Source organism: Bufo gargarizans, chromosome 3, assembly GCF_014858855.1.
Source record: "Bufo gargarizans isolate SCDJY-AF-19 chromosome 3, ASM1485885v1, whole genome shotgun sequence".
Lineage (NCBI taxonomy): Eukaryota > Metazoa > Chordata > Amphibia > Anura > Bufonidae > Bufo > Bufo gargarizans.
The window spans coordinates 470916658-470943883 of record NC_058082.1 but is presented as its reverse complement, the minus strand read 5'-3'; the positions used below and the strand labels follow the sequence as shown (position 1 = coordinate 470943883).

The 27226-nt window shown below is 43.3% G+C and overlaps 1 protein-coding gene across 2 annotated transcripts in view; it reads right to left on the bottom strand.

The window, feature by feature from the left end:
• The window catches only part of GLRA2 (glycine receptor alpha 2), a 219321-nt gene extending 212954 nt beyond the window's left edge, over positions 1–6367 (bottom strand). For both annotated transcript variants that reach the window (XM_044283705.1, XM_044283706.1), the window contains exons 1-2: positions 5661–6367; positions 3126–3259 (exon numbers count right to left, since the gene is read on the bottom strand). In XM_044283705.1, coding sequence (XP_044139640.1) covers positions 3126–3259; positions 5661–5728 — 202 coding nt within the window. In that variant the 5' untranslated portion in view covers positions 5729–6367. The remainder of the gene's footprint in view (positions 1–3125; positions 3260–5660) is intronic.
• Positions 6368–27226: the final 20859 nt, after the last annotated feature.

Here is a 27226-nt window from a genome sequence, read left to right as displayed (position 1 = left end):
ATCTGATGTCATCCATTTAAGCCATTTCCGCCTGAGATTTTTTTAGACGGGGGGAAAAAAAGTACCACATGCAGGACTTTTTTTCTGTCTAAAAAATGGATCTCAGACGGAAATAGATCCAAAGGATGACATCAGATGCAACAGGATTGTTATTTTTTTTTTTTACAGGATCCTGTTTTTTTTTTTTTTCTCTCTTCTGACGGATCAGAAGAACAGAAAGCTAAACGGTCATGTGAACTCAGCCTTAGGCTACATGCACACGACCGTATGTATTTTGCAGTCTGCAAAATGTGGATCCGCAAAGATATGGATGACGTCTGTGTGACATCCGTATTGCATCCGTTTTTTTGCGGATCCATTGTAACAATGCCTACCCTTGTCCACAAAACAGACAAGAATAGAACATGCTCTATATTTTTTGCGGGGCTATGGACATACGGATGTGGAACCACTGAAATGAATGGATCCACATCCTATCCAGAAAAATAAAACAAAATCCGTTTGTGTGCATGAGGCCTTAGTGCTATTTTATTCTTGTTTTGCTTGCAAAAACAGCTTCAAAGTTAACACATGTATAGACTGTAGGTGTACATCATGCACCTGGGGAGAGATATAATATATATACTCCAATATATATTTTTTTACTTATTTTGTGTTTTTGGTCACAGCATACTCTTGCAATGCATTTGAAAGCACAGATCACCTATAGACCTCAAAAGTGAATGCATAACTACGCAAAAAATTAGAATTACCCATGTGACTTTTTTGTACAACTGTTTACATTTCGTAAAATATGAAAAATATTTCTGTACTAAAAACGCTTTTTTGGAGTATTTAAGGCTATGTTCACATGTGCATCGCTGGCTCCAATTGGGACGTCTGATGCAGATTTCATCAAAAAGAACATGCAGGACTTTTTTGTCCGGTAAAAAAAGCTGCATCCAGAATAGAAACTGATGGAGCCGTAGCGCTGTCAACCCTGCCTAACATCTGTAAGTTATCAATAAATATAATTATTGGGTTGTCCAATTCTATCCAGCTATTTCTTACTTTTAATAATTTTACCATCAAGCTTTCCTAGAGTTGTGAATTGCAGTTCTGCCAAATTTGATCGATTCACATCAGACATATATATACCTCCAACCAATGCCTTTGACGTATCCTTTTTTTTGCTATAGCACAGCAGACTGTGCTCTATGTATGGGACATATCCCGGACCAGTGGAGGTCAGAGACGCTCTTTTAGCCTCCACTGAGTATAGTAGAGCCTTTGGATTCATAGCTATAAATTGAAGAGCCCGTGAAACCGGAGGGACACCCCATGGAAAACTGAATGGGAGCCATATTGGTTGTTACCCAGCTTACCCAGAAAGAGATAAGTGTAACGTAAGGCTGAACAGAATCTATAAAAAAAATTACAGAACAAAAGTAATTGATTTTAAAGGGGCAAAATGTCACTATATAAACATCTTCAAACCTCTTAGCCTAGAAAATGACATTACCAAATCAAGATCAAGAGCAAACATGTAACACCCATCTTGTATAAAGTCTCGAAATACAGACAGAACACTGGTCCTACATAGACATCATTCCTTGTATACATGCACCAAATAAATCGTGGCTTCTGTCATTATAATGGGATAGAAATAGTTCACTGTAGCTAGGATTGTAATTAAAGGGGACGTACGGTTTTGAAAGCCCATTTTCCAATTCAGCGCATTAATCGATAGCAGTCCCTCGTTTGGGACCTCCATCAATTAACCAGAGTGAAAAGCAAGTACAAAGAGTCCCTGGAGACCCCTGACCAACTTCAATAAGCACTATATAATGCTCCAGTTCCCCTGCAGAGGCGCCGCAGGGGAAATGAACACTTGGTGCCACTTTCTCCCATAGAAGAAATGTAATTGATGGGGTCCCAGCATCTATATGCCTTTTCATCAGATTATTTTTGGCGGACACTTCTAAGTAAAAGGATTTGTCCAAGGCTGTTCTTTTAAGTATAATGAAATGGAAAAGATAAAAAAAAATAAAAAAAGTTAACTGTCATCTACTGTATATGTGTTTCTTAAAGGGGTTGTCTCACTTCAGCAAATAGCATTTATTAAGTAGAGGAAGTTAATACAAGGCACTTACTAATGTATTGTGATTGTCCATATTGCTTTCTTTGCTGTCTGGATTCACTTTTCCATCACATTATACACTGCTGGTTTCCATGGTTACGACCATCCTACAATCCAGTAGCGGTGGTCGTGCTTGCACACGATAGGAAAAAGCACTAGCTTATGTGTGCTTTGTGGTCCTGACCACCAGAGATACCAGCTCCTTTTCCAATAATGTTTAAGCACGGCCACCACTGATGGATTGCAGGGTGGTCGTAGTCATGGAAACAAGCAGTGTATAATGTGATGGAAGGAAATGAATCCAGATACAAAGGAGACAATATGGACAATCACAATGCATTAGTAGGTGGCTTGTATTAGCTTCTTCTACATAATAAATGCCATTTGCTGAAGTGCGACAACCCCTTTAAGGCCTCTTTCACACGACAGCACACATACCCATTGACTTCAATGTTCTTATTCACTGTTTGGCTGTGCTTTTCACTGATCATTGCTAGAACATGTTCTAGAAACTAGTTTTCAGCCTGCAGTGTTCGTGAAACACGGATGACACATGGACTGAAAATCATAGAACCATGGTTCCAATATAAATGGATCATGCACAGTCACTGATGTAGCACGGAATGGACGTGTGAATGAGGCCTACGTGTAGTATGGTCCATGTTAGATTATCATTCTATAATATTTCACAATGGGGTTCATGTATGACTCCAGTGCTGAAAAAAAATGGAGCAACCAATCAGATTCCAAGTCTCATTTTTCCAGATCAGGTTTGAAAATGTAAGAAGTAATCTGATTGGTTACTATGGGCAACCCTTCCACTTTTTCTGTATACCAGTTTTCAGACATGACACTTATTGTATTTCACTGTACTCGGGAGAAAGTGGTTGTAGGCCTGGCCTGTCTGTGATGTTACTAGTCATGAATGAACTGTCAGCCATGTGTCCATCTATTATCCCCTCTACGGGGTATAACTAGTAATGAGAATGGTTATAAACTATCTTACCTTTAAAGTTTGGTCTAATTCTTGCATCATATCCAGACGTCCTTCCCATCAGTTTGTCCAAAAAATCAGAAGGGGACATGCTCTGGGGTGGAGATTTCCCAGACCTGGTGTCATGCTCCTTACAGTAAGCCGACCTACACAAATCACCAAGTTCATTATTAGTGTAATGCGCAATACAATAAGCAAAATTAGTTGTTATTCCGTAGTTTGAGATTTAAACCTTGTACGAAGACATCTTTAAAGGGCTATTCCTCACATTAGAAAGGAATAGGGGTTTTACATTTGCCAAAATGTCATTACTCTCTGATTGCTGGGAGGTTCTGCCGCCAGGACCGTAGGATTCCCAAAATGAAGAGGTTGCTGTGTTTAACCTTCACAGTGTTTCCCAGTTCAGCGCCGCTCCCATCCACCTGCTGCGCAGGGAACTGTAGCACGGCTCCATCCACTTGAATGAAGTTGTGTTAACAATTCCCTGAGCAGCGGGTGGACAAGACCTGTGCAAGGACACTTCAAGGGGCTTCTGCCCCCTCATTCTTAGGACTGGCACCTGATAATGAAGTGAGGGCATGTCAAAGCATTAGGATATCTCTTCTTCAGATAGGAATACCCCTTTAAGATATTTCTGAATTGACATATATAATAATAACAGCCTTTATAATAGCCAAGACTATGTAACTGTATCAGACAGTTAATAAACCTTATTTCCCACAAGGTAAACTCTAGGCAGCTATTTCCCAGTATTATCAGTTTTTCAAGACTGCAATGTTGTCACCCAGCTTTTCCAGACTCTCTTCCTATTCCGACAATGATCACTGTATAACTAGTGAGCACTCGATTTTCCATTAAGGTGCAAGGACAAGATAGGTGGTGACCCCTGTGGGATCTATAATGGAGTCACTGAGCTTTTATAAAGGAGGACAATGGAGGACTGATTAAAATGTGACTACTTTAAATAAGTAAATAAATAAAATATTCTTATTCTGTTGCTATTATTCCCCATTTCGTAGTAATTCTCTGTATATAAACTCATGACTCGACCGTCTCTGCTGTGCCTCTAGATGATAATCTCATAGTAAGATCTGGCGGCAGACATTTTTATTTATATGGTGTTTTCACTATGTCCTGTAGCTTCCATTTATCTCAGATCTGTAATGCAGTTGACCTATATTTGTTGCCACAGCGGCTCTTGTATATTTCACAAAGGTAACGTTAACTCTACGTGGCATCAGAACAGCCGGGCCTGTACGACAACCTGGTTACAATGGGAGGAATAATCCCGGCTTTATTAGCAGTGCTGATACTCTAATCAAGCGATGTCATATAATAATAATGGCAACCCCTTTGCGGTCCAACACTTTTCTCCAAATTTTCTGTAGTCCAAAGCTATATAAAGGTCATCTCATCCGTCACTGCAATTTACAGATAACCATTGCATGAGTTTTGGCGGATGGAGGAATACATTTAACTGGGATTCCACTGTACAGATGAATGCAGGTTTACATGTGCAAGACTGGAACGTATAGTATGGCAGCTGTACAACTACAATAAAAATAATATATACCGTATATTAATTTATCTTCATTTTATTTAGACTGTAAATATCATCATCATCAGTACTCTCAATAATATAAATGAATCTTGTGTTGTAATAAAAAAAAGCACGTAAAATACATTCTAATAAATCATCCCCGGGCTTATTAAAAGCAAAAATCCCATGACCTTTCCAGATATTGAATATGTATGAAAATGGCAAAACAAGAACGCTCCACCAGAATATTCTCATTATTAAGCCAATATAGCCACAGGCTGAATGTTCCTCATGTAGCCTCAACCTGCAACGTGAAGATTGCAAAGTATTGGACTGTATAGTTATGTATGCAGATGTAGCAGGGCTGAGTTTGTAATTTAACACAACTCATTGGGATATGACAATGTGTCATCTGTAGTTTCTTATAGTAATGTAAGTAAACCTATGGACATATAGTAAAATGGTGCGCTAGATAGATAGATAATAGAAAGATAGATAGATAATAGATAGACAGAAAGATAGATAATAGATAGACAGAAAGATAGATAATAGATGATAGATAATAGATAGGTGATAGATAGATTAATAGATAGATAGATAATAAATAGACAGATAGATAATAGATAGACAGATAGATAGATGATCGATAGATAGATAATAGATAGATAATAGATAGACAGATAGATAATAGATAGATAGATAGATAGATAGATAGATAGATAATAGATGGATAGATCGATAGATAGATATAGATAAATAGATAGATCTTGGATATCAAGACTCCATTGGAGGATCTGTAGAATCCGCTCTTTCTATGGATACCCAGGAAGCCTCCAGTGCACTTTAACTTCTGTCGTAGACAATTACTGAACCATATGTATTATACATGGACATAATACCAATCCAAAATCTGATGAAATCACAATCAAACATACACAAATCACACGTATGTCTAATAAAACCCACTGCTGATCAATATCAGGGACAGTATCATTCATGTTGCCTACCTTAAGTTATCGATCTCAAAGCATAATGCAAGGAATGCTGTCAAGATGTTAACCAACCGCCGGTTCATTCCTCCTGATTTATCTTAAGGTAAAAAATACTCCAGAAATGACCCCAGACACAAAAAAGCAGTAGTAGAAAAGAAAAGAAGAGCTCCTATTGTCTAGATCCCAAACCCGTCATGAATGATTTTTCCTTATAGATGAAACTGAGGGAGATCTTCATCGTTACAGACTAAGGGGGGAACAGACATCAGGCTCCGGTCTGGAAGCATTGTCAGGTTAAGCCCAGGCTCATTATTTGGCAGCGGTGAAATACAAAACACAAGATGATGCGTTTGCTTCTCTCCGGATTCTCCGAACGGGGGATGTGTTACCTCATAAACATAGCGGAAAGTGGAATCCCCACGATTGCTCGATGCCCCGGTAGAAAGGCTTGCTCTATTTGAAACGGATGTTGTAATTACATCAAGAGCTCCGACGGGGAGAGTCCGATATTGACAGTAGCATCCATATACACGAAGACCGAGGGTGACCAGGAAAGGGGGTCCCTAGCCATGAACTTTTGTGACGTATTATGGAGCTTTTAGTATTGGGACCACAATTAAGAGCGATTATAATTAGAGGGTCAGACGGTAAGGTTCTCCTGGCCACGGCGTTGTCTGGGCTCCTTACTGGCAGCAGATATTTCTCCCTGTGCTGCTGACACTGAGGCTGATGTAGAAGAAGACGAAGAGGAGGAGGAGGCATGTGGGGGAATGAACACAAGCTTTTAGTACTGCAACTATGGACTGTGCTGAGGTGGGTGGGAAGAGGCAGCTGACTGCATCCCCCTATACAAAAAGAGCAAGCCCACTGCTTCTCCTTCACTGTCTGGGAGATCTAATATGTAGCAGCCCTGTGCATGGACATGGGCGGATGGCCAAGGCCTCCAAATCCTGCATTAGAAGATTTTTTTGTCAGTTACAGAATAGACCATTAAGACTTATCTCTAAGCGTGAGAACAGAAGAAGATTGCAAGTGGATTGTGTTAGCAGTAAATCTGGGATATTTCATTTGGGCGTTGGGTTATAGGGATGATTTTGTGGGTTGAGAAACCGTGATGTGGCTGTGTAAGCAGTGGATGTCTCTGGGACTGTCTATACTTGTGACTCACACGAACATCTCTTGTGGAGAAGTGAACTGAAGGACAAAAATAGAGCTTCTTCTTTATACGACTTGTGAGAGGAAGAGTCAAATCAAAAGTCGCCCTAAATGTGTAAATAGAAGGAAAGGCCTGAAAATTGACAATTTCAGCCATAACGAATGTTTGCCATGGGAAATGTAACATGTGATTGGTTTAGCTGGAGGATATCTACAAAAAAAAAAAAGCACAATAAGAGGTGTTCAAAAAATTCATCTGAAAGACAAAAGATCTTTTCTATTGATAGAAAGATGAACGGATGGACAGGCAGAGAGATTATACATAGATATGGGAGATACAGACAGATAGATAGATAGATAGATAGATAGATAGATAGATAGATATGGGAGAGATGGATAGATATGAGATAGACAGACAGATAGATAGATAGATAGATAGATAGATAGATAGATAGATAGATAGATATGAGATAGAGAGAGAGATAGGAGAGATAGATAGATAGATAGATAGATAGATAGATAGATAGATAGATAGATAGATAGATAGATATGAGAGATAGATAGATAGATAGATAGATAGATAGATAGATAGATAGATAGATAGATGAGACAGATAGATAGATAGGAGAGATAGATAGATAGGATAGACAGATAGATAGATAGATAGATAGATAGATAGATAGATAGATAGATATGGGAGAGATAGATAGATAGATAGATAGATATGAGAGAGATAGATAGATAGATAGATAGATAGGATAGACAGATAGATAGATAGATAGATAGATAGGATAGACAGACAGATAGATAGATAGATAGATAGATAGATAGATAGATAGATAGATAGATATGAGAGAGATAGATAGATAGATACATTTTAGAGAGATAAATAGAAATAGATAGATATAAGGGTTTAGAGAATTAAAGTGTCTGAAGTGGACTTCGATGTGAGTTTCAGGGAAAATTTGATTAGCTGCGAAGCCAAATTTCTTCATGCTTTTTGGTAATTTATCAATTTTCCCTCTCAGGGGGGAACTAAGAGTTAGTTCCCCCCTGACCCGGACACAGGCCACCCACATCCAGATAAGCCAGTACTCTCTGCTCTGCACTGATGAGGGGCAAACACCCTGAAACAGCTGTCTGCAGATGAGGTGCTGGCTTATTTAATATCCAAGTCATGTCTCAAGGCTTATTTTAAGAGATGAACACTGACTTATAGGATAGCTGCCTTACATCTGGTGGCATTAGAGGCAGAGCTTGTTAAGAGCTCATTTGCATCCCTTCCCTCCCTCTATCTTCCCTGAAATGATGGTTAAAAAAAGTAAAACTCACCTTATGCATTTGAGCGCAAAGCGGCCGCCACGGCCATCTTGATTAAAGACCCAGCGCGACATCTTGTGAACGGTGACGTATGACATCACTACACCAGCCAGCATGATGACGTCATCACACACCGCACAAGTTTTTGCGAGTTATCTTCAATCAAGATGGCTGTGGCAGCCTCTTTGCGCTCAACTGGATAAGGTGAGTTTTTGTTTACCAACGGATTAACCCCGAAAGCCCTCACTATTATTCTCTGATGCCGTGATCAGTGATGAATGCTGCATCTGAGGGGTTCAATGATGGGGGGCTCGGTGCAATAGCCATTCCCCATCAGTTGGCTCGCTACTTACAAAGAAACACACTTCGTGACAAAGTAATTCGTCATGAAGCAAATTTCTTCGTGAAGTTCGGGGAAGCAGCCGAATGGAATTTTTAAAACCTTCGCTCATCACTAATAGATATGTTTTAGATAGAGAGATAACTAGATAGATAGATAGAGATATAGCTAGATAGATAGATAATATATGGATAGATATGATAGATATGATAGATAGGAGATAGTAGATAGATAGATATGATAGATAGGAGATAGATAGATAGATAGATAGATAGATAGATAAAGATGATACAGATATACAGTCAGGTCCATAAATATTGGGACATCGACACAATTCTAACATTTTTGGCTCTATACACCACTGCAATAGATTTGAAATGAAATGAACAAGATGTGCTTTAACCGCAGACTGTCAGCTTTAATTTGAGGGTATTTACATCCAAATCAGGTGAACGGTGTAGGAATTACAGCAGTTTGCATATGTGCCTCCCACTTGTTAAGGAACCAAAAGTAATGGGACAGAATAATAATCATAAATCAAACTTTCACTTTTTAATACTTGGTTACAAATCCTTTGCAGTCAATATCAGCCTGAAGTCTGGAACGCATAGACATCACCAGACACTGGGTTTCATCCCTGGTGATGCTCTGCCAGGCCTCTACTGCAACTGTCTTCAGTTCCTGCTTGTTCTTGGGGCATTTTCCCTTCAGTTTTGTCTTCAGCAAGTGAAATGCATGCTCAATCAGATTCAGGTCAGGTGATTGACTTGGCCATTGCATAACATTCCACTTCTTTCCCTTAAAAAACTCTTTGGTTGCTCTTGCAGTATGCTTTGGGTCATTGTCCATCTGCACTGTGAAGCGCCACCCAATGCTGAGCCATTTGGCTGAATATGAGCAGATAATATTGCCCAAAACACTTAAGAATTCATCCTGCTGCTTTTGTCAGTAGTCACATCATCAATAAATACAAGAGAACCAGTTCGATTGGCAGCCATACATGCCCACGCCATGACACTACCACCACTATGCTTCACTGATGAGGTGGTATGCTTAGGATCATGAGCAGTTCCTTTCCTTCTCCATACTCTTCTCTTCCCACCACTCTGGTACAAGTTGATCTTGGTCTCATCTGTCCATAGGATTTTGTTCCAGAACTGTGAAGGCTTTTTTAGATGTCGTTTGGCAAACTCTAATCTGGCCTTCCTGTGTTTGAGGCTCACCAATGGTTTACATCTTGTGGTGAACCCTCTGTACTTACTCTGGTGAAGTCTTCTCTTGATTGTTGACTTTCACACACATACACCGACTTCCTGGAGAGTGTTCTTGATCTGGCCAACTGTTGTGAAGGGTGTTTTCTTCACCAGGGAAAGAATTCTTCAGTCATCCACCACAGTTGTTTTCCGTGGTCTTCCGGGTCTCTTGCTGTTGCTGAGCTCACCGCACCATTCTTTATTTTTAAGAATGTTCCAAACAGTTGTTTTGGCCACGCCTAATGTTTTTGCTATCTCTCTGATGGGTTTGTTTTGTTTTTTTAGCCTAATGATGGCTTGCTTCACTGATAGTGACAGCTCTTTGGATCTCATATTGAGAGTTGATAGCAACAGATTCCAAATGCAAATAGCACACTTGACATGAACTCTGGACCTTTTATCTGCTCAATGTAATTGGGATAATGAGGGAATAACACACACCTGGCCATGGAACAGCTGTGAAGCCAATTGTCCCATTACTTTTGGTTCCTTAACAAGTGGGAGGCACATATGCAAACTGTTGTAATTCCTACACCGTTCACCTGATTTGGATGTAAATACCCTCAAATTAACTCTGTCAGTCTGCAGTTAAAGCACATCTTGTTCTTTTCATTTCAAATCCATTGTGGTGGTGGTGTATAGAGCCAAAAATGTTACAATTGTGTCGATGTCCCAATATTTATGGACCTGACTGTAGATAGAAATGGGTTATATAAATGATAGATAGATATGATAGTAGATAGATAGATAAAGATGAGTTAGATAAAGATGAGATAGATAAAGATAGAAATGGGTTAGATATATGATAGATAGATAGATAGATAGATAGATAGATATATAGATAGATAGATAGATAGATAGATAGATAGATAGATACATGGACAACACAATAACAAATTGAACACCATCCTGATTACCACTGATAGTACTGTAGTTAGTACTGGAGTTAAATACAATATTAAAACACTAATATTTGTTCAGATATTAAAAGCAACAACCAGAGAATGAGCAGCAGAGCAGTGAGAGCCATTATGCTGATAGAAACCCTGCTAACCTAATACTCTGGAGATACTTCAATGACAGGGACATTCCTGAAAGAATAAGGTAAATTAATCATTCCCTCTGTCACTTCATGAATCAACTGATGGAGTAAAGGGCACCATCAATTATACGTATGAAGCAATAGAGAAGTGTGCGGTATGCATGGTCACATGCAGATATCCATCATATAGAGGTAAATACTAATGCACATATTATGCTTAGAGGACATTTTATATACAAATGTCTCTTTACAAAGAGGCCTTCTGCTACGTAAAGGCTATGTAAACCTTTGAAGGCATTTGTTTTTTATTATTATTGCATTGTACTCATTTTGAGATAAAAATAATTCTTTAAATTGGTCTTTATTAAAAATATGGCTTCCTTTTTTCTGTACAGAGCTGACATGCTCTAGTAACACCCTTTGGATTTTCTGTCTTTTCCGTCAGACCAGGAGCTGTTGGGCTCCTTATCTCTGCTCTCTGACATTATAAACACTGATTGTAGCTCAATTCTTATCCTACTGATAAGAATGTGGCTTAAATAAGTGTTTATGATCTCTCAGTAATTTAGGGATAAGGGTTATTAGATGACGGCAAGTACAGCAAGGATTATAATATTGGATAGGTAAGGGTAGTAATTAATCAGGAAAATCCAGCAACAAAAACCCTTTTAAATTTTTTGGGATAGCTATTGTTTAATAAGAAAATAACAAACTAAGCTATACAGTTATCCTGGTAGGACCACAAAAGGCTCGGTATAACTAGCTAATGGGAGGGAAAGGTGTCCCTATACTGCTGCCCTCATCTAGGACCTAAGCCCAGGGACGTCCCCTAATGGTGGGGACTCCCTGTCCTCGAGCCTTACCTCAACTCCTGTCTGTCCCTGACAGAAGGTGATGCAAGGTGAGAAGATGAGATCTGGTGCCAGAGTGGCCTACCAAAAGATGACCATCAAATTAAATAGAAAAAACGGTGCCCACTGTATACGGCCCTCGTAGACAATAGGTCAGGAGGTACAGGGTACACTAGATATTAAAAAAGCACATACAAAAGAAAAAACACAAAAACACACTCCAATTATTAGATAGTTATTAAAGAGTGAAGAGATAGAACAAAACCCCGACGCGTTTCACCCACATAGTGGGATCATCAGGGGGTGATGACAAATGAATATGTGATAATATTCAGAGGTGCCTGTACCTAAAGTTAAAACAGACACAGGCGTCAAATAGGCCCAAGATTGGGCACCAATATATAAAACGATATTGTATTAAATAATGAGATCAGACCCAGCCTTAAGATGAAGGCGAATTAGATAAAGAACGAATGGCAAAATACATACGGTCCGTAGAGTACTGAATAATGGACACACAGGCTAGCATGGGCCCCTGTAGAGAAAAAAGGGGAACAGGATGTATATACATATATAGGTATACACATAAAGACGTGCTAGACAATACCTGTACACGGTCGGACAATTAGCAAAAGTTACCTTGATTGAGGGGGTTTTTTGCTACCTGGTAATTCAACGGTATTAGAGGTCCAGTGCTATAAGATCGCACTGGGTAAAAGCCATTGACGACCTACAATGTGATGAAAGCCTGATTAAGCATCATATATATCAGGCTGCCATAATAAACATCATGCAGATAGTTCATACTCACAGCAACGAGCCATCAGTTAGGGACAAGCAGGTTCCCCTGAGGTCTGATACAATGTGTGCTAAAGGTACCTTATTTAAATACCCAGCCCTGCAATTACAAGTGAGGACACACACCTGGTCCTTGTAGCCTCCCCTTCCTTATTAGTGGCGATCGGCATGTGTGTGCGTTCCAGCGTGGAACGCATGCAGAGTAAGACACTTCCGGGTGGCTGTGCGGCGGATATCCGGTCAGTGGAACGCACAAGCGCCGATGAATGGAACGCAAACGTCCCAGTCATCAGACGCACTTCCTGAGTATTGTAAGAATAGGGGGCGTGTATAGTCACCGATGGGCGTGCCCCCCCGGGGAGATGATAATAACGGTGACGTGTGCAGATGTGAAGGATGCCGTCGCTATCTGAATATAATGATTAAACAAGGAAAGGGGATCGGATGGAAAGCGGGGTGGGGGGCAGGGGAGTGGAAAGCCATATAGCATAGTACATAGGTTTCTGATAGATGCCATTCCTAACTGATAACAAGGTGGCATAAAATTGGTCAGGACAGATAGAGGTCCCAAAAATATACTAAATTCGGGTACTTTACGTACCCAGGTCCAGAAAAGGTAACATTACTTTTTACTGATGCCAAATATGCGAACGGGACTAACCCTGATAATAGGGACATCCAGCAGCTGGGCCAGAAGGTCAGGCAAACATGAAGATAAACAATTAGGGACACGGATATAAATGAAAAAGAGAGGGCTAATCGGGTAGAGGAGAATATGGGATATATTACAAGAAACATGCAAACGTGAGACGTTCATTGAGGCCAACAGGGGATTGCGATCGAAACCTATGAATCCACACACATTCTTTCTGTAAAATACGTCTGTCCCAGTCCCCGCCACGTGGGGAGGGAGACACCAGTTCGAGGACAGTGAAAGTGAGGGATGAGGGATCACCCCCGTGACATTCGTGGACATGAGTGGCCACCAGGGTAGCCTCCTTCTTGATCACGTCATTAACGTGTTCAAGTATTCTCCGTCTAAATTCCCGTATGGTTTTACCCACATAGTCCATGGGACATGGACATTGGCATACATAGACTAAGCCTTTAGATAGACAATTGAAAAATTTGACTGACCTTAGCAGAGAGCAGGGTCGAATCCCTGGTACAGGCCCATTCACCACACTTCGGTCAAAAAGCAGAAGAATGCCACCTCCATCGAATTATGAGCATGTGGATATTTTTCTCCAAATGGTCACACGTGATCTGGAACAGCTTGATCAAATGAGACCCAAAACCTTTAACCTCTCTGTCACAGAAATGCAGGCACTTCGATCCCTCGAAAAGGACGACACCATCGTTATTAAGCCATCTGATAAGGGTGGCAACCTGGTCGTCCTTGACAGTGATCTATACAAACGCATGTGCCTGGAACTTCTGAAGGACAGAAGTGGGTATGAGATTTTATCCAGCAACCCAACTCAATCCTATCTTGGGGATTTGAAGTACATCTTGACCAAAGGCTTAAATGAGAGGGTCATTAGTACAACGGAATATGATTTTTTACTTCCAAGAACACCATTGACAGCCACTTTCTATGGGCTCCCGAAAATACATAAGGGAACATCACCCCTAAAGGGTCGCCCTATAGTTTCAGGCGTCAATTGCCTTACCCGGAATTGCGGTATATATCTGGATCAGGTTTTGTCGGAGTTCGTCGTGTCCCTCCCTGCCTATACGAGGGACACGATGGACTTCCTCAATAAAATCAATACCTTAAACCTTGATCCAGACTGCATGCTCGGTAGTATTGACGTCGAATCGTTGTATAGCTCCATACCACACGAGTGTGGACTTAGAGCCGTTGACCATTTCCTCCGTACTCGGGGGATTCAGTGTGCCACCCATAATGCCTTTGTCTTGGAGCTGCTGGAGTTCACCCTTAGCCATAATTTCTTTTTATTTGATGCACGGTTCTACCACCAGCTCAGGGGGACGGCTATGGGCAGCCCCTGTGCCCCATCTTATGCCAATCTCTTCCTGGGCTGGTGGGAAAACTGAATCTTGTCCGCCCACCAGACGACGTGGTCGGGAAACTCACGTGTTTCCCGACCACGTCGTCTGGTGGGCGGACAAGATTCAGTTTTGGACGCGATACATAGACGACGTGTTCGTGGTCTGGAGGGGTGGACTGGCAGACTTTAAACAATTTGTCTGTGATCTCAATACAAATGAGGTGGGCCTCAGATTTACGTATGAGCTTGACCCTGTGAGTATTACCTTCCTGGATGTGAGAGTAACCAAAATAGGGGACTCTCTTTCGAGTCACATCTATAGGAAAAGTACAGCCACAAACTCCCTGCTTCACTGGAGCAGTTACCATCCCACTCCTCTGAAAAAGGGTATACCCAGGGGTCAGTACCTCCGGGTCAAGAGGAATTGCTCCAACGACACATCATTTTTCAGTGAGGCAGGGAGTTTGCAACAGCGCCTACTGGCCAGGGGATACCCACATGGGGTATTACGGGATGCGTTTAAACACGCATCCACTAAAGCCCGAGACGAATTATTGGTCCCTAGACGGAGGATGGTTGATGGTCCGCAGCCAACACGGATCATTGCCGACTTTGATATTGCTAATAGGGAAGTAAGGCAGGTGCTCACAAAATATTGGCCAATACTACATATGGACTCTGACCTTTCTGACATTCTAACAAAACATCCTGCGGTCTCGTATAGACGTGGCAAAAGCTTAAAAGACCGTCTCGTGAGTAGCCACTACTCACCACCCGCGAAGAGTGGCACCTGGTTAGACCGTAAACCCATGGGGGTCTTCAGATGCGGTAGATGCAAGGCTTGTAAATATGTGTCCACCGCTAAATCAATTACTTGCTCTGCCACGGGACAGTCCTACGAGGTCCGCGACTTTTCCAATTGTCTATCTAAAGGCTTAGTCTATGTATGCCAATGTCCATGTCCCATGGACTATGTGGGTAAAACCATACGGGAATTTAGACGGAGAATACTTGAACACGTTAATGACGTGATCAAGAAGGAGGCTACCCCGGTGGCCACTCATGTCCACGAATGTCACGGGGGTGATCCCTCATCCCTCACTTTCACTGTCCTTGAACTGGTGTCTCCCTCCCCACGTGGCAGGGACTAGGACAGACGTATTTTACAGAAAGAATGTGTGTGGATTCATAGGTTTCGATCGCAATCCCCCAGTGGCCTCAATGAGCGTCTCACGTTTTCGTGTTTCTTGTAATATATCCCATATTCTCCTCTGCCCGATTAGCCCTCTCTGTTTCATTAACATCCGTGTCCCTATTTGTTTATCTTCATGTTTACCTGACCCTCTGGCCCAGTTGCTGGATGTCCCTATAATCAGGGATGGTCCCGTTCGCATATTTGGCATCAGTAAAAAGTTACGGTCCCTTTTCTGGGCCTGGGTACGTAAAGTACCCGAATTTAGTATGTTCTTTGGACCTCCATCTGTCCTTACCAATTTTATGCCACCTTGTTATCAGTGAGGGGTTGCATCTATCAGAGATCCATGTACTACGCTATATGGCCTTCCACTCCCCCGCCCCCCACCCCGTTATCCATCCGATCCCCTCTCCTTGTCTAACTATTGTATTCATATAGCGACGGCATCCTTAACATCTGTTAATGCACACTTCACCGTTATTATCATCTCCCCGGGGGGGCACGCCCATCGGTGACTATACACGCCCCCTATTCTTACAATACTCAGGAAGTGCGTCTGATGACTGGGACGTTTGCGTTCCATTCATCGGCGCTTGTGCATTCCACTGACCGGATATCCGCCGCACAGCCACCCGGAAGTGTCTTACTCTGCATGCGTTCCACGCTGGAACGCACACACATGCCGATCGCCACTAATAAGGAAGGGGAGGCTACAAGGACCAGGTGTGTGTCCTCACTTGTAATTGCAGGGCTGGGTATTTAAATAAGGTACCTTTAGCACACATTGTATCAGACCTCAGGGGAACCTGCTTGTCCCTAACTGATGGCTCGTTGCTGTGAGTATGAACTATCTGCATGATGTTTATTATGGCAGCCTGATATATATGATGCTTAATCAGGCTTTCATCACATTGTAGGTCGTCAATGGCTTTTACCCAGTGCGATCTTATAGCACTGGACCTCTAATACCGTTGAATTGCCAGGTAGCAAAAAACCCCCTCAATCAAGGTAACTTTTGCTAATTGTCCGACCGTGTACAGGTATTGTCTAGCACGTCTTTATGTGTATACCTATATATGTATATACATCCTGTTCCCCTTTTTTCTCTACAGGGGCCCATGCTAGCCTGTGTGTACATTATTCAGTACTCTACGGACCATATGTATTTTGCCATTCGTTCTTTATCTAATTCGCCTTCATCTTAAGGCTGGGTCTGATCTCATTATTTAATACAATATCGTTTTATATATTGGTGCCCAATCTTGGGCCTATTTGACGCCTGTGTCTGTTTTAACTTTAGGTACAGGCACCTCTGAATATTATCACATATTCATTTGTCATCACCCCCTGATGATCCCACTATGTGGGTGAAACGCGTCGGGGTTTCGTTCTATCTCTTCACTCTTTAATAACTATCTAATAATTGGAGTGTGTTTTTGTGTTTTTTCTTTTGTATGTGCTTTTTTAATATCTAGTGTACCCTGTACCTCCTGACCTATTGTCTACGAGGGCCGTATACAGTGGGCACCGTTTTTTCTATTTAATTTGATGGTCATCTTTTGGTAGGCCACTCTGGCACCAGATCTCATCTTCTCACCTTGCATCACCTTCTGTCAGGGACAGACAGGAGTTGAGGTAAGGCTCGAGGACAGGGAGTCCCCACCATTAGGGGACGTCCCTGGGCTTAGGTCCTAGACGAGGGCAGCAGTATAGGGACACCTTTCCCTCCCATTAGCTAGTTATACTGAGCCTTTTGTGGTCCTACCAGGATAACTGTATAGCTTAGTTTGTTATTTTCTTATTAAACAATAGCTATCCCAAAAAATTTATAAGGGTTTTTGTTGCTGGATTTTCCTTATTAGATGACGGGCACAAAGTGAAAGTGAAAGGACCAGCCACACAGCTAGAAAAACAGTTAACTCTTTGTGACAGAACAGCTCAATATTTTTAATAAAGGCCAATTGAAAAAAATGCTTTTTAGCCAAAAATGAGTAAAATGCAATCTTAAAAAAAAAATTTGCCTCTTAAGGTGTACATAGACTTTAAAGTGTACCTGTATTATATCCGTGTAGTACAATATTTAACGTTGAACTATTACCTCATGTAAAATTATTCTGGAACATTTTTTTCTCTCTTAAAGGGGTCTTCTAGTTGTTTGAAGTTATCCCCTATCCACAGGATAGAGAATAGGTATTAGATCAATGGGGGTCCTCCCGCGGGGACCCCTACCGATCACGAGGGCCCTATACCCCCTGCAAACCTCTGAAATGAAAACATTAATACAAAATGGTTATGCCTAAAATATGAACAAAATTTTTAAACAAAACCCCTCTTACAAGCCAACTGTACATCAATATAAATACCTACAAAAAGACACTGGAGTCTAAATGGCTTAAATATAAAAATGTCTTTATTACCCTGTTTCCCCGAAAATAAGATAGTGTCCTATATTAATTTTTGCTCCCAAAGATTCGCTAGGTCTTATTTTCAGGGATGTTTTTTTTTGTCATGAAGAAAAATACGGTACACATTTATTGTTGAACAAAAAAATCTGAGCTCGTAGGGTCCAGAGGAGTCAGACGCCTTACGGTACCGTAGCTTCGTAGGCCTTATTCTGGGGTGGCTTTATTATCGGGGAGGCCTTATTTTCAGGGGATGTCTTATTATCGGGGAGGCCTTATTTTCAGGGGGATGCCTTATATTACAGCGCAAGGCAAAACTAGAAGTAGGTCTTATTTTCGTGGGATGTCTTATTTTCAGGGAAACACGGTACATGATTAAATATGACATAATATGATTATCAGAGATAAAAACTACAGTAGAAAAAGTACAGTTCCCCTGAGGGACGGTATGGCACTACAATAGTATTCTATATATATTGTAACAAGGGGAGTCCATAATATAAAGTCAAAAATAGATAAATCCTGTATATCATAAATAGATACTCACTAATATTAGTAAAGTGCAAGTGCCGGGACAAAAAGTTCAGACAGGTATCTAATACAAAAGAAAAGGGTCTTCAATCTAGATAACACATTACAACTAATAAACAACAAATAACATACGCTAGATACCCATCATATTGTGAAGACCCTCAGGAGAACCGCACACCCCAACGCACGTTTCGATGAAGCCTTCCTCTGTGGATTTATCTATTGTTGACTTTATATTATGGACTCCCTTTGTTACAATATATATATAGAATACTATTGTAGTGCCATACCGTCCCTTGATGTTCTTAACTAGGGATGAGCGAACTCGAACTGTATAGTTCGGGTTCGTACCGAATTTTGGGGTGTCCGTGACACGGACCCGAACCCGGACATTTTCGTAAAAGTCCGGGTTCGGGTTCGGTGTTCGTCGCTTTCTTGGCGCTTTTGTGACGCTTTCTTGGCGCTTTTTGAAAGGCTGCAAAGCAGCCAATCAACAAGCGTCATACTACTTGCCCCAAGAGGCCATCACAGCCATGCCTACTATTGGCATGGCTGTGATTGGCCAGAGCACCATGTGACCCAGCCTCTATTTAAGCTGGAGTCACATAGCGCCGCCCGTCACTCTGCTCTGATTAGCGTAGGGAGAGGTTGCGGCTGCGACAGTAGGGCGAGATTAGGCAGATTAACTCCTCCAAAGGACTTGATTAACTGATCGATCTGCAGCTGTGGATCATTGAGCTGCTGATCCTCAATTGCTCACTGTTTTTAGGCTGCACAGACCGTTTGTCAGTCTCATTTTTCTGGGGTGATCGGCGGCCATTTTGTGTCTTGTGGTGCGCCAGCACAAGCTGCGACCAAGTGCATTTAACCCTCAATGGTGTGGTTGTTTTTTGGCTAAAGCCTACATCAGGGTGAAGCTGTCACACCAAGTGCATTTAACCAGCAATAGTCTGTTCATTTTTTGGCCATATACAAAATCAGGGGCAAGCTGCGCCTGTCACCAAGTGCATTTAACCCTCAATGGTGTGGTTGTTTTTTGGCTAAAGCCTACATCAGGGTGAAGCTGTGACACCAAGTGCATTTAACCAGCAATAGTCTGTTCATTTTTTGGCCATATACAAAATCAGGGGCAAGCTGCGCCTGTCACCAAGTGCATTTAACCCTCAATGGTGTGGTTGTTTTTTGGCTAAAGCCTACATCAGGGTGAAGCTGTCACACCAAGTGCATTTAACCAGCAATAGTCTGTTCATTTTTTGGCCATATACAAAATCAGGGGCAAGCTGCGCCTGTCACCAAGTGCATTTAACCCTCAATGGTGTGGTTGTTTTTTGGCTAAAGCCTACATCAGGGTGAAGCTGTCACACCAAGTGCATTTAACCAGCAATAGTCTGTTTATTTTTTGGCCATATCCCAGTCTAATTCTGTCACTAAATCCATACCGGTCACCCAGCGCCTAAATACTAGGCCTCAAATTTATATCCAGCTAAATCTGTCCCTAGTGCTGTAGCTGGGCGAGTTATTTAGTGTCCGTTCAAGCACATTTCTTGTTCTGGGTTGAAATACAATTCCCAATTTAGCAATTTCATAATTTAGTGGTTCCTGCTATATCAGAGCTATTTGAAATCTATCCCAAAAAGGGTATATAATATTGAAGGTGCACATTGGGTCATTCAGAATAACTTCACACACACCCGCTACTGTGTATTTCCAAGTCTAATTCTGTCACTAAACCCATACCTGTCACCCAGCGCCTAAATACTAGGCCTCAAATTTAAATCCCTCTAAATCTCTCGTTACCGCTGTACTGTTGTTGCTGGGCAAGATATTTAGTGTCCGTCAAAGCACATTTTTTGTTCTGGGTTGAAGTACAATTCCCAATTTAGCAATTTCATAATTTAGTGGTTCCTGCTATATCAGAGCTATTTGGAATCTATCCCTAAAAGGGTATATAATATTGAAGGTGCACATTGGGTCATTCAGAATAACTTCACACACACCCGCTACTGTGTATTTCCAAGTCTAATTCTGTCACTAAACCCATACCTGTCACCCAGCGCCTAAATACTAGGCCTCAAATTTAAATCCCTCTAAATCTCTCGTTACCGCTGTACTGTTGTTGCTGGGCAAGATATTTAGTGTCCGTCAAAGCACATTTTTTGTTCTGGGTTGAAGTACAATTCCCAATTTAGCAATTTCATAATTTAGTGGTTCCTGCTATATCAGAGCTATTTGGAATCTATCCCTAAAAGGGTATATAATATTGAAGGTGCACATTGGGTCATTCAGAATAACTTCACACACACCCGCTACTGTGTATTTCCAAGTCTAATTCTGTCACTAAACCCATACCTGTCACCCAGCGCCTAAATACTAGGCCTCAAATTTAAATCCCTCTAAATCTCTCGTTACCCGCTGTACTGTTGTTGCTGGGCAAGATATTTAGTGTCCGTCAAAGCACATTTTTTGTTCTGGGTTGAAGTACAATTCCCAATTTAGCAATTTCATAATTTAGTGGTTTCTGCTATATCAGAGCTATTTGAAATCTATCCCTAAAAGGGTATATAATATTGAAGGTGCACATAGGGTCATTCAGAATAACTTCACACACACGCTTCTGTGCATTTCCAAGTCTAATTCTGTCACTAAATCCATACCGGTGACCCAGCGCCTAAATACTAGGCCTCAAATTTAAATCCCTCTAAATCTCTCGTTACCCACCGCTGTACTGTTGTTGCTGGGCAAGATATTTAGTGTCCGTCAAAGCACATTTTTTGTTCTGGGTTGAAGTACAATTCCCAATTTAGCAATTTCATAATTTAGTGGTTTCTGCTATATCAGAGCTATTTGAAATCTATCCCTAAAAGGGTATATAATATTGAAGGTGCACATAGGGTCATTCAGAATAACTTCACACACACGCTTCTGTGCATTTCCAAGTCTAATTCTGTCACTAAATCCATACCGGTGACCCAGCGCCTAAATACTAGGCCTCAAATTTAAATCCCTCTAAATCTCTCGTTACCCACCGCTGTACTGTTGTTGCTGGGCAAGATATTTAGTGTCCGTCAAAGCACATTTTTTGTTCTGGGTTGAAGTACAATTCCCAATTTAGCAATTTCATAATTTAGTGGTTTCTGCTATATCAGAGCTATTTGAAATCTATCCCTAAAAGGGTATATAATATTGAAGGTGCACATAGGGTCATTCAGAATAACTTCACACACACGCTTCTGTGCATTTCCAAGTCTAATTCTGTCACTAAATCCATACCGGTGACCCAGCGCCTAAATACTAGGCCTCAAATTTAAATCCCTCTAAATCTCTCGTTACCCACCGCTGTACTGTTGTTGCTGGGCAAGATATTTAGTGTCCGTCAAAGCACATTTTTTGTTCTGGGTTGAAGTACAATTCCCAATTTAGCAATTTCATAATTTAGTGGTTTCTGCTATATCAGAGCTATTTGAAATCTATCCCTAAAAGGGTATATAATATTGAAGGTGCACATAGGGTCATTCAGAATAACTTCACACACACGCTTCTGTGCATTTCCAAGTCTAATTCTGTCACTAAACCCATACCTGTCACCCAGCGCCTAAATACTAGGCCTCAAATTTAAATCCCTCTAAATCTCTCGTTACCGCTGTCCTGTTGTAGCTGGGAAAGTTATTTAGTGTCCGTCAAAGCACATTTTTTGTTCTGGGTTGAAGTACAATTCCCAATTTAGCAATTTCATAATTTAGTGGTTCCTGCTATATCAGAGCTATTTGAAATCTATCCCAAAAGGGTATATAATATTGAAGGTGCACATTGGGTCATTCAGAATAACTTCACACACACCCGCTACTGTGTATTTCCAAGTCTAATTCTGTCACTAAACCCATACCTGTCACCCAGCGCCTAAATACTAGGCCTCAAATTTAAATCCCTCTAAATCTCTCGTTACCGCTGTCCTGTTGTAGCTGGGAAAGTTATTTAGTGCCCGTCAAAGCACATTTTTTGTTCTGGGTTGAAGTACAATTCCCAATTTAGCAATTTCATAATTTAGTGGTTCCTGCTATATCAGAGCTATTTGAAATCTATCCCAAAAAGGGTATATAATATTCAAGGTGCACATTGGGTCATTCAGAATAACTTCACACACACGCTTCTGTGCATTTCCAAGTCTAATTCTGTCACTAAATCCATACCGGTCACCCAGCGCCTAAATACTAGGCCTCAAATTTATATCCCGCTGAATTTGAATACAATACATTGGGCCAAATAATATATTTGTTGTTGTGGTGAACCATAACAATGAGAAAAACATCTAGTAAGGGACGCGGACGTGGACATGGTCGTGGTGGTGTTAGTGGACCCTCTGGTGCTGGGAGAGGACGTGGCCGTTCTGCCACATCCACACGTCCTAGTGTACCAACTACCTCAGGTCCCAGTAGCCGCCAGAATTTACAGCGATATATGGTGGGGCCCAATGCCGTTCTAAGGATGGTAAGGCCTGAGCAGGTACAGGCATTAGTCAATTGGGTGGCCGACAGTGGATCCAGCACGTTCACATTATCTCCCACCCAGTCTTCTGCAGAAAGCGCACAGATGGCGCCTGAAAACCAACCCCATCAGTCTGTCACATCACCCCCATGCATACCAGGGAAACTGTCTCAGCCTCAAGTTATGCAGCAGTCTCTTATGCTGTTTGAAGACTCCGCTGGCAGGGTTTCCCAAGGGCATCCACCTAGCCCTTCCCCAGCGGTGAAAGACATAGAATGCACTGACGCACAACCACTTATGTTTCCTGATGATGAGGACATGGGAATACCACCTCAGCATGTCTCTGATGATGACGAAACACAGGTGCCAACTGCTGCGTCTTTCTGCAGTGTGCAGACTGAACAGGAGGTCAGGGATCAAGACTGGGTGGAAGACGATGCAGGGGACGATGAGGTCCTAGACCCCACATGGAATGAAGGTCGTGCCACTGACTTTCACAGTTCGGAGGAAGAGGCAGTGGTGAGACCGAGCCAACAGCGTAGCAAAAGAGGGAGCAGTGGGCAAAAGCAGAACACCCGCCGCCAAGAGACTCCGCCTGCTACTGACCGCCGCCATCTGGGACCGAGCACCCCAAAGGCAGCTTCAAGGAGTTCCCTGGCATGGCACTTCTTCAAACAATGTGCTGACGACAAGACCCGAGTGGTTTGCACGCTGTGCCATCAGAGCCTGAAGCGAGGCATTAACGTTCTGAACCTGAGCACAACCTGCATGACCAGGCACCTGCATGCAAAGCATGAACTGCAGTGGAGTAAACACCTTAAAACCAAGGAAGTCACTCAGGCTCCCCCTGCTACCTCTTCTGCTGCTGCCGCCTCGGCCTATTCTGCTGCTGCCGCCTCGGCCTCTTCCTCCGCCTCTGGAGGAACGTTGGCACCTGCCGCCCAGCAAACAGGGGATGTACCACCAACACCACCACCACCACCTCCGTCACCAAGCGTCTCAACCATGTCACACGCCAGCGTTCAGCTCTCCATCTCACAAACATTTGATAGAAAGCGTAAATTCCCACCTAGCCACCCTCGATCCCTGGCCCTGAATGCCAGCATTTCTAAACTACTGGCCTATGAAATGCTGTCATTTAGGCTGGTGGACACAGACAGCTTCAAACAGCTCATGTCGCTTGCTGTCCCACAGTATGTTGTTCCCAGCCGGCACTACTTCTCCAAGAGAGCCGTGCCTTCCCTGCACAACCAAGTATCCGATAAAATCAAGTGTGCACTGCGCAACGCCATCTGTAGCAAGGTCCACCTAACCACAGATACGTGGACCAGTAAGCACGGCCAGGGACGCTATATCTCCCTAACTGCACACTGGGTAAATGTAGTGGCAGCTGGGCCCCAGGCGGAGAGCTGTTTGGCGCACGTCCTGCCGCCGCCAAGGATCGCAGGGCAACATTCTTTGCCTCCTGTTGCCACCTCCTCCTTCTCGGCTTCCTCCTCCTCTTCTTCCACCTGCTCATCCAGTCAGCCACACACCTTCACCACCAACTTCAGCACAGCCCGGGGTAAACGTCAGCAGGCCATTCTGAAACTCATATGTTTGGGGGACAGGCCCCACACCGCACAGGAGTTGTGGCGGGGTATTGAACAACAGACCGACGAGTGGTTGCTGCCGGTGAGCCTCAAGCCCGGCCTGGTGGTGTGTGATAATGGGCGAAATCTCGTTGCAGCTCTGGGACTAGCCAATTTGACGCACATCCCTTGCTTGGCGCATGTGCTGAATTTGGTGGTGCAGAAGTTCATTCACAACTACCCCGACATGTCAGAGCTGCTGCATAAAGTGCGGGCCGTCTGTTCGCGCTTCCGGCGTTCACATCCTGCCGCTGCTCGCCTGTCTGCGCTACAGCGTAACTTCGGCCTTCCCGCTCACCGCCTCATATGCGACGTGCCCACCAGGTGGAACTCCACCTTGCACATGCTGGACAGACTGTGCGAGCAGCAGCAGGCCATAGTGGAGTTTCAGCTGCAGCACGCACGGGTCAGTCGCACTACAGAACAGCACCACTTCACCACCAATGACTGGGCCTCCATGCGAGACCTGTGTGCCCTGTTGCGCTGTTTCGAGTACTCCACCAACATGGCCAGTGGCGATGACACCGTTATCAGCGTTACAATACCACTTCTATGTCTCCTTGAGAAAACACTTAGGGCGATGATGGAAGAGGAGGTGGCCCAGGAGGAGGAGGAGGAGGAGGAAGAGGGGTCATTTTTAGCACTTTCAGGCCAGTCTCTTCGAAGTGACTCAGAGGGAGGTTTTTGGCAACAGCAGAGGCCAGGTACAAATGTGGCCAGCCAGGGCCCACTACTGGAGGACGAGGAGGACGAGGATGAGGAGGAGGTGGAGGAGGATGAGGATGAAGCATGGTCACAGCGGGGTGGCACCCAACGCAGCTCGGGTCCATCACTGGTGCGTGGCTGGGGGGAAAGGCAGGACGATGACGATACGCCTCCCACAGAGGACAGCTTGTCCTTACCCCTGGGCAGCCTGGCACACATGAGCGACTACATGCTGCAGTGCCTGCGCAACGACAGCAGAGTTGCCCACATTTTAACCTGTGCGGACTACTGGGTTGCCACCCTGCTGGATCCACGCTACAAAGACAATGTGCCCACCTTACTTCCTGCACTGGAGCGTGATAGGAAGATGCGCGAGTACAAGCGCACGTTGGTAGACGCGCTACTGAGAGCATTCCCAAATGTCACAGGGGAACAAGTGGAAGCCCAAGGCCAAGGCAGAGGAGGAGCAAGAGGTCGCCAAGGCAGCTGTGTCACGGCCAGCTCCTCTGAGGGCAGGGTTAGCATGGCAGAGATGTGGAAAACTTTTGTCAACACGCCACAGCTAACTGCACCACCACCTGATACGCAACGTGTTAGCAGGAGGCAACATTTCACTAACATGGTGGAACAGTACGTGTGCACACCCCTCCACGTACTGACTGATGGTTCGGCCCCATTCAACTTCTGGGTCTCTAAATTGTCCACGTGGCCAGAGCTAGCCTTTTATGCCTTGGAGGTGCTGGCCTGCCCGGCAGCCAGCGTTTTGTCTGAACGTGTATTCAGCACGGCAGGGGGCGTCATTACAGACAAACGCAGCCGCCTGTCTACAGCCAATGTGGACAAGCTGACGTTCATAAAAATGAACCAGGCATGGATCCCACAGGACCTGTCCGTCCCTTGTCCAGATTAGACATTAACTACCTCCCCATAACCATATATTATTGGACTCCAGGGCACTTCCTCATTCAATCCTATTTTTATTTTCATTTTACCATTATATTGCGATGCTACCCAAAGTTGAATGAACCTCTCCTCTGCCTGTGTGCTAGGCCTAAATATATGCCAATGGACTGTTGCAGTGGTGGCTGACATGAAGCCTGATTCTCTGCTATGACATGCAGACTAATTCTCTGCTGACATGAAGCCAGATTGTCTGTTACGGGACCTCTCTCCTCTGCCTGGGTGCTGGGCCTAAATTTATGACAATGGACTGTTGCAGTGGTGGCTGACGTGAAGCCTGATTCTCTGCTATGACATGCAGACTGATTCTCTGCTGACATGAAGCCAGATCCTCTGTTACGGGACCTCTCTCCTCTGCCTGGGTGCTGGGCCTAAATTTATGACAATGGACTGTTGCAGTGGTGGCTGACGTGAAGCCTGATTCTCTGCTATGACATGCAGACTGATTCTCTGCTGACATGAAGCCAGATCCTCTGTTACGGGACCTCTCTCCTCTGCCTGGGTGCTGGGCCTGAATATATGCCAATGGACTGTTGCAGTGGTGGGTGACGTGAAGCCTCATTCTCTGCTATGACATGCAGACTAATTCTCTGCTGACATGAAGCCAGATTGTCTGTTACGGGACCTCTCTCCTCTGCCTGTGTGTGTGCTGGGCCTAAATATATGCCAATGGACTGTTGCAGTGGTGGCTGACGTGAAGCCTCATTCTCTGCTATGACATGCAGACTGATTCTCTGCTGACATGAAGCCAGATCCTCTGTTACGGGACCTCTCTCCTCTGCCTGGGTGCTGGGCCTAAATTTATGACAATGGACTGTTGCAGTGGTGGCTGACGTGAAGCCTGATTCTCTGCTATGACATGCAGACTGATTCTCTGCTGTCATGAAGCCAGATTGTCTGT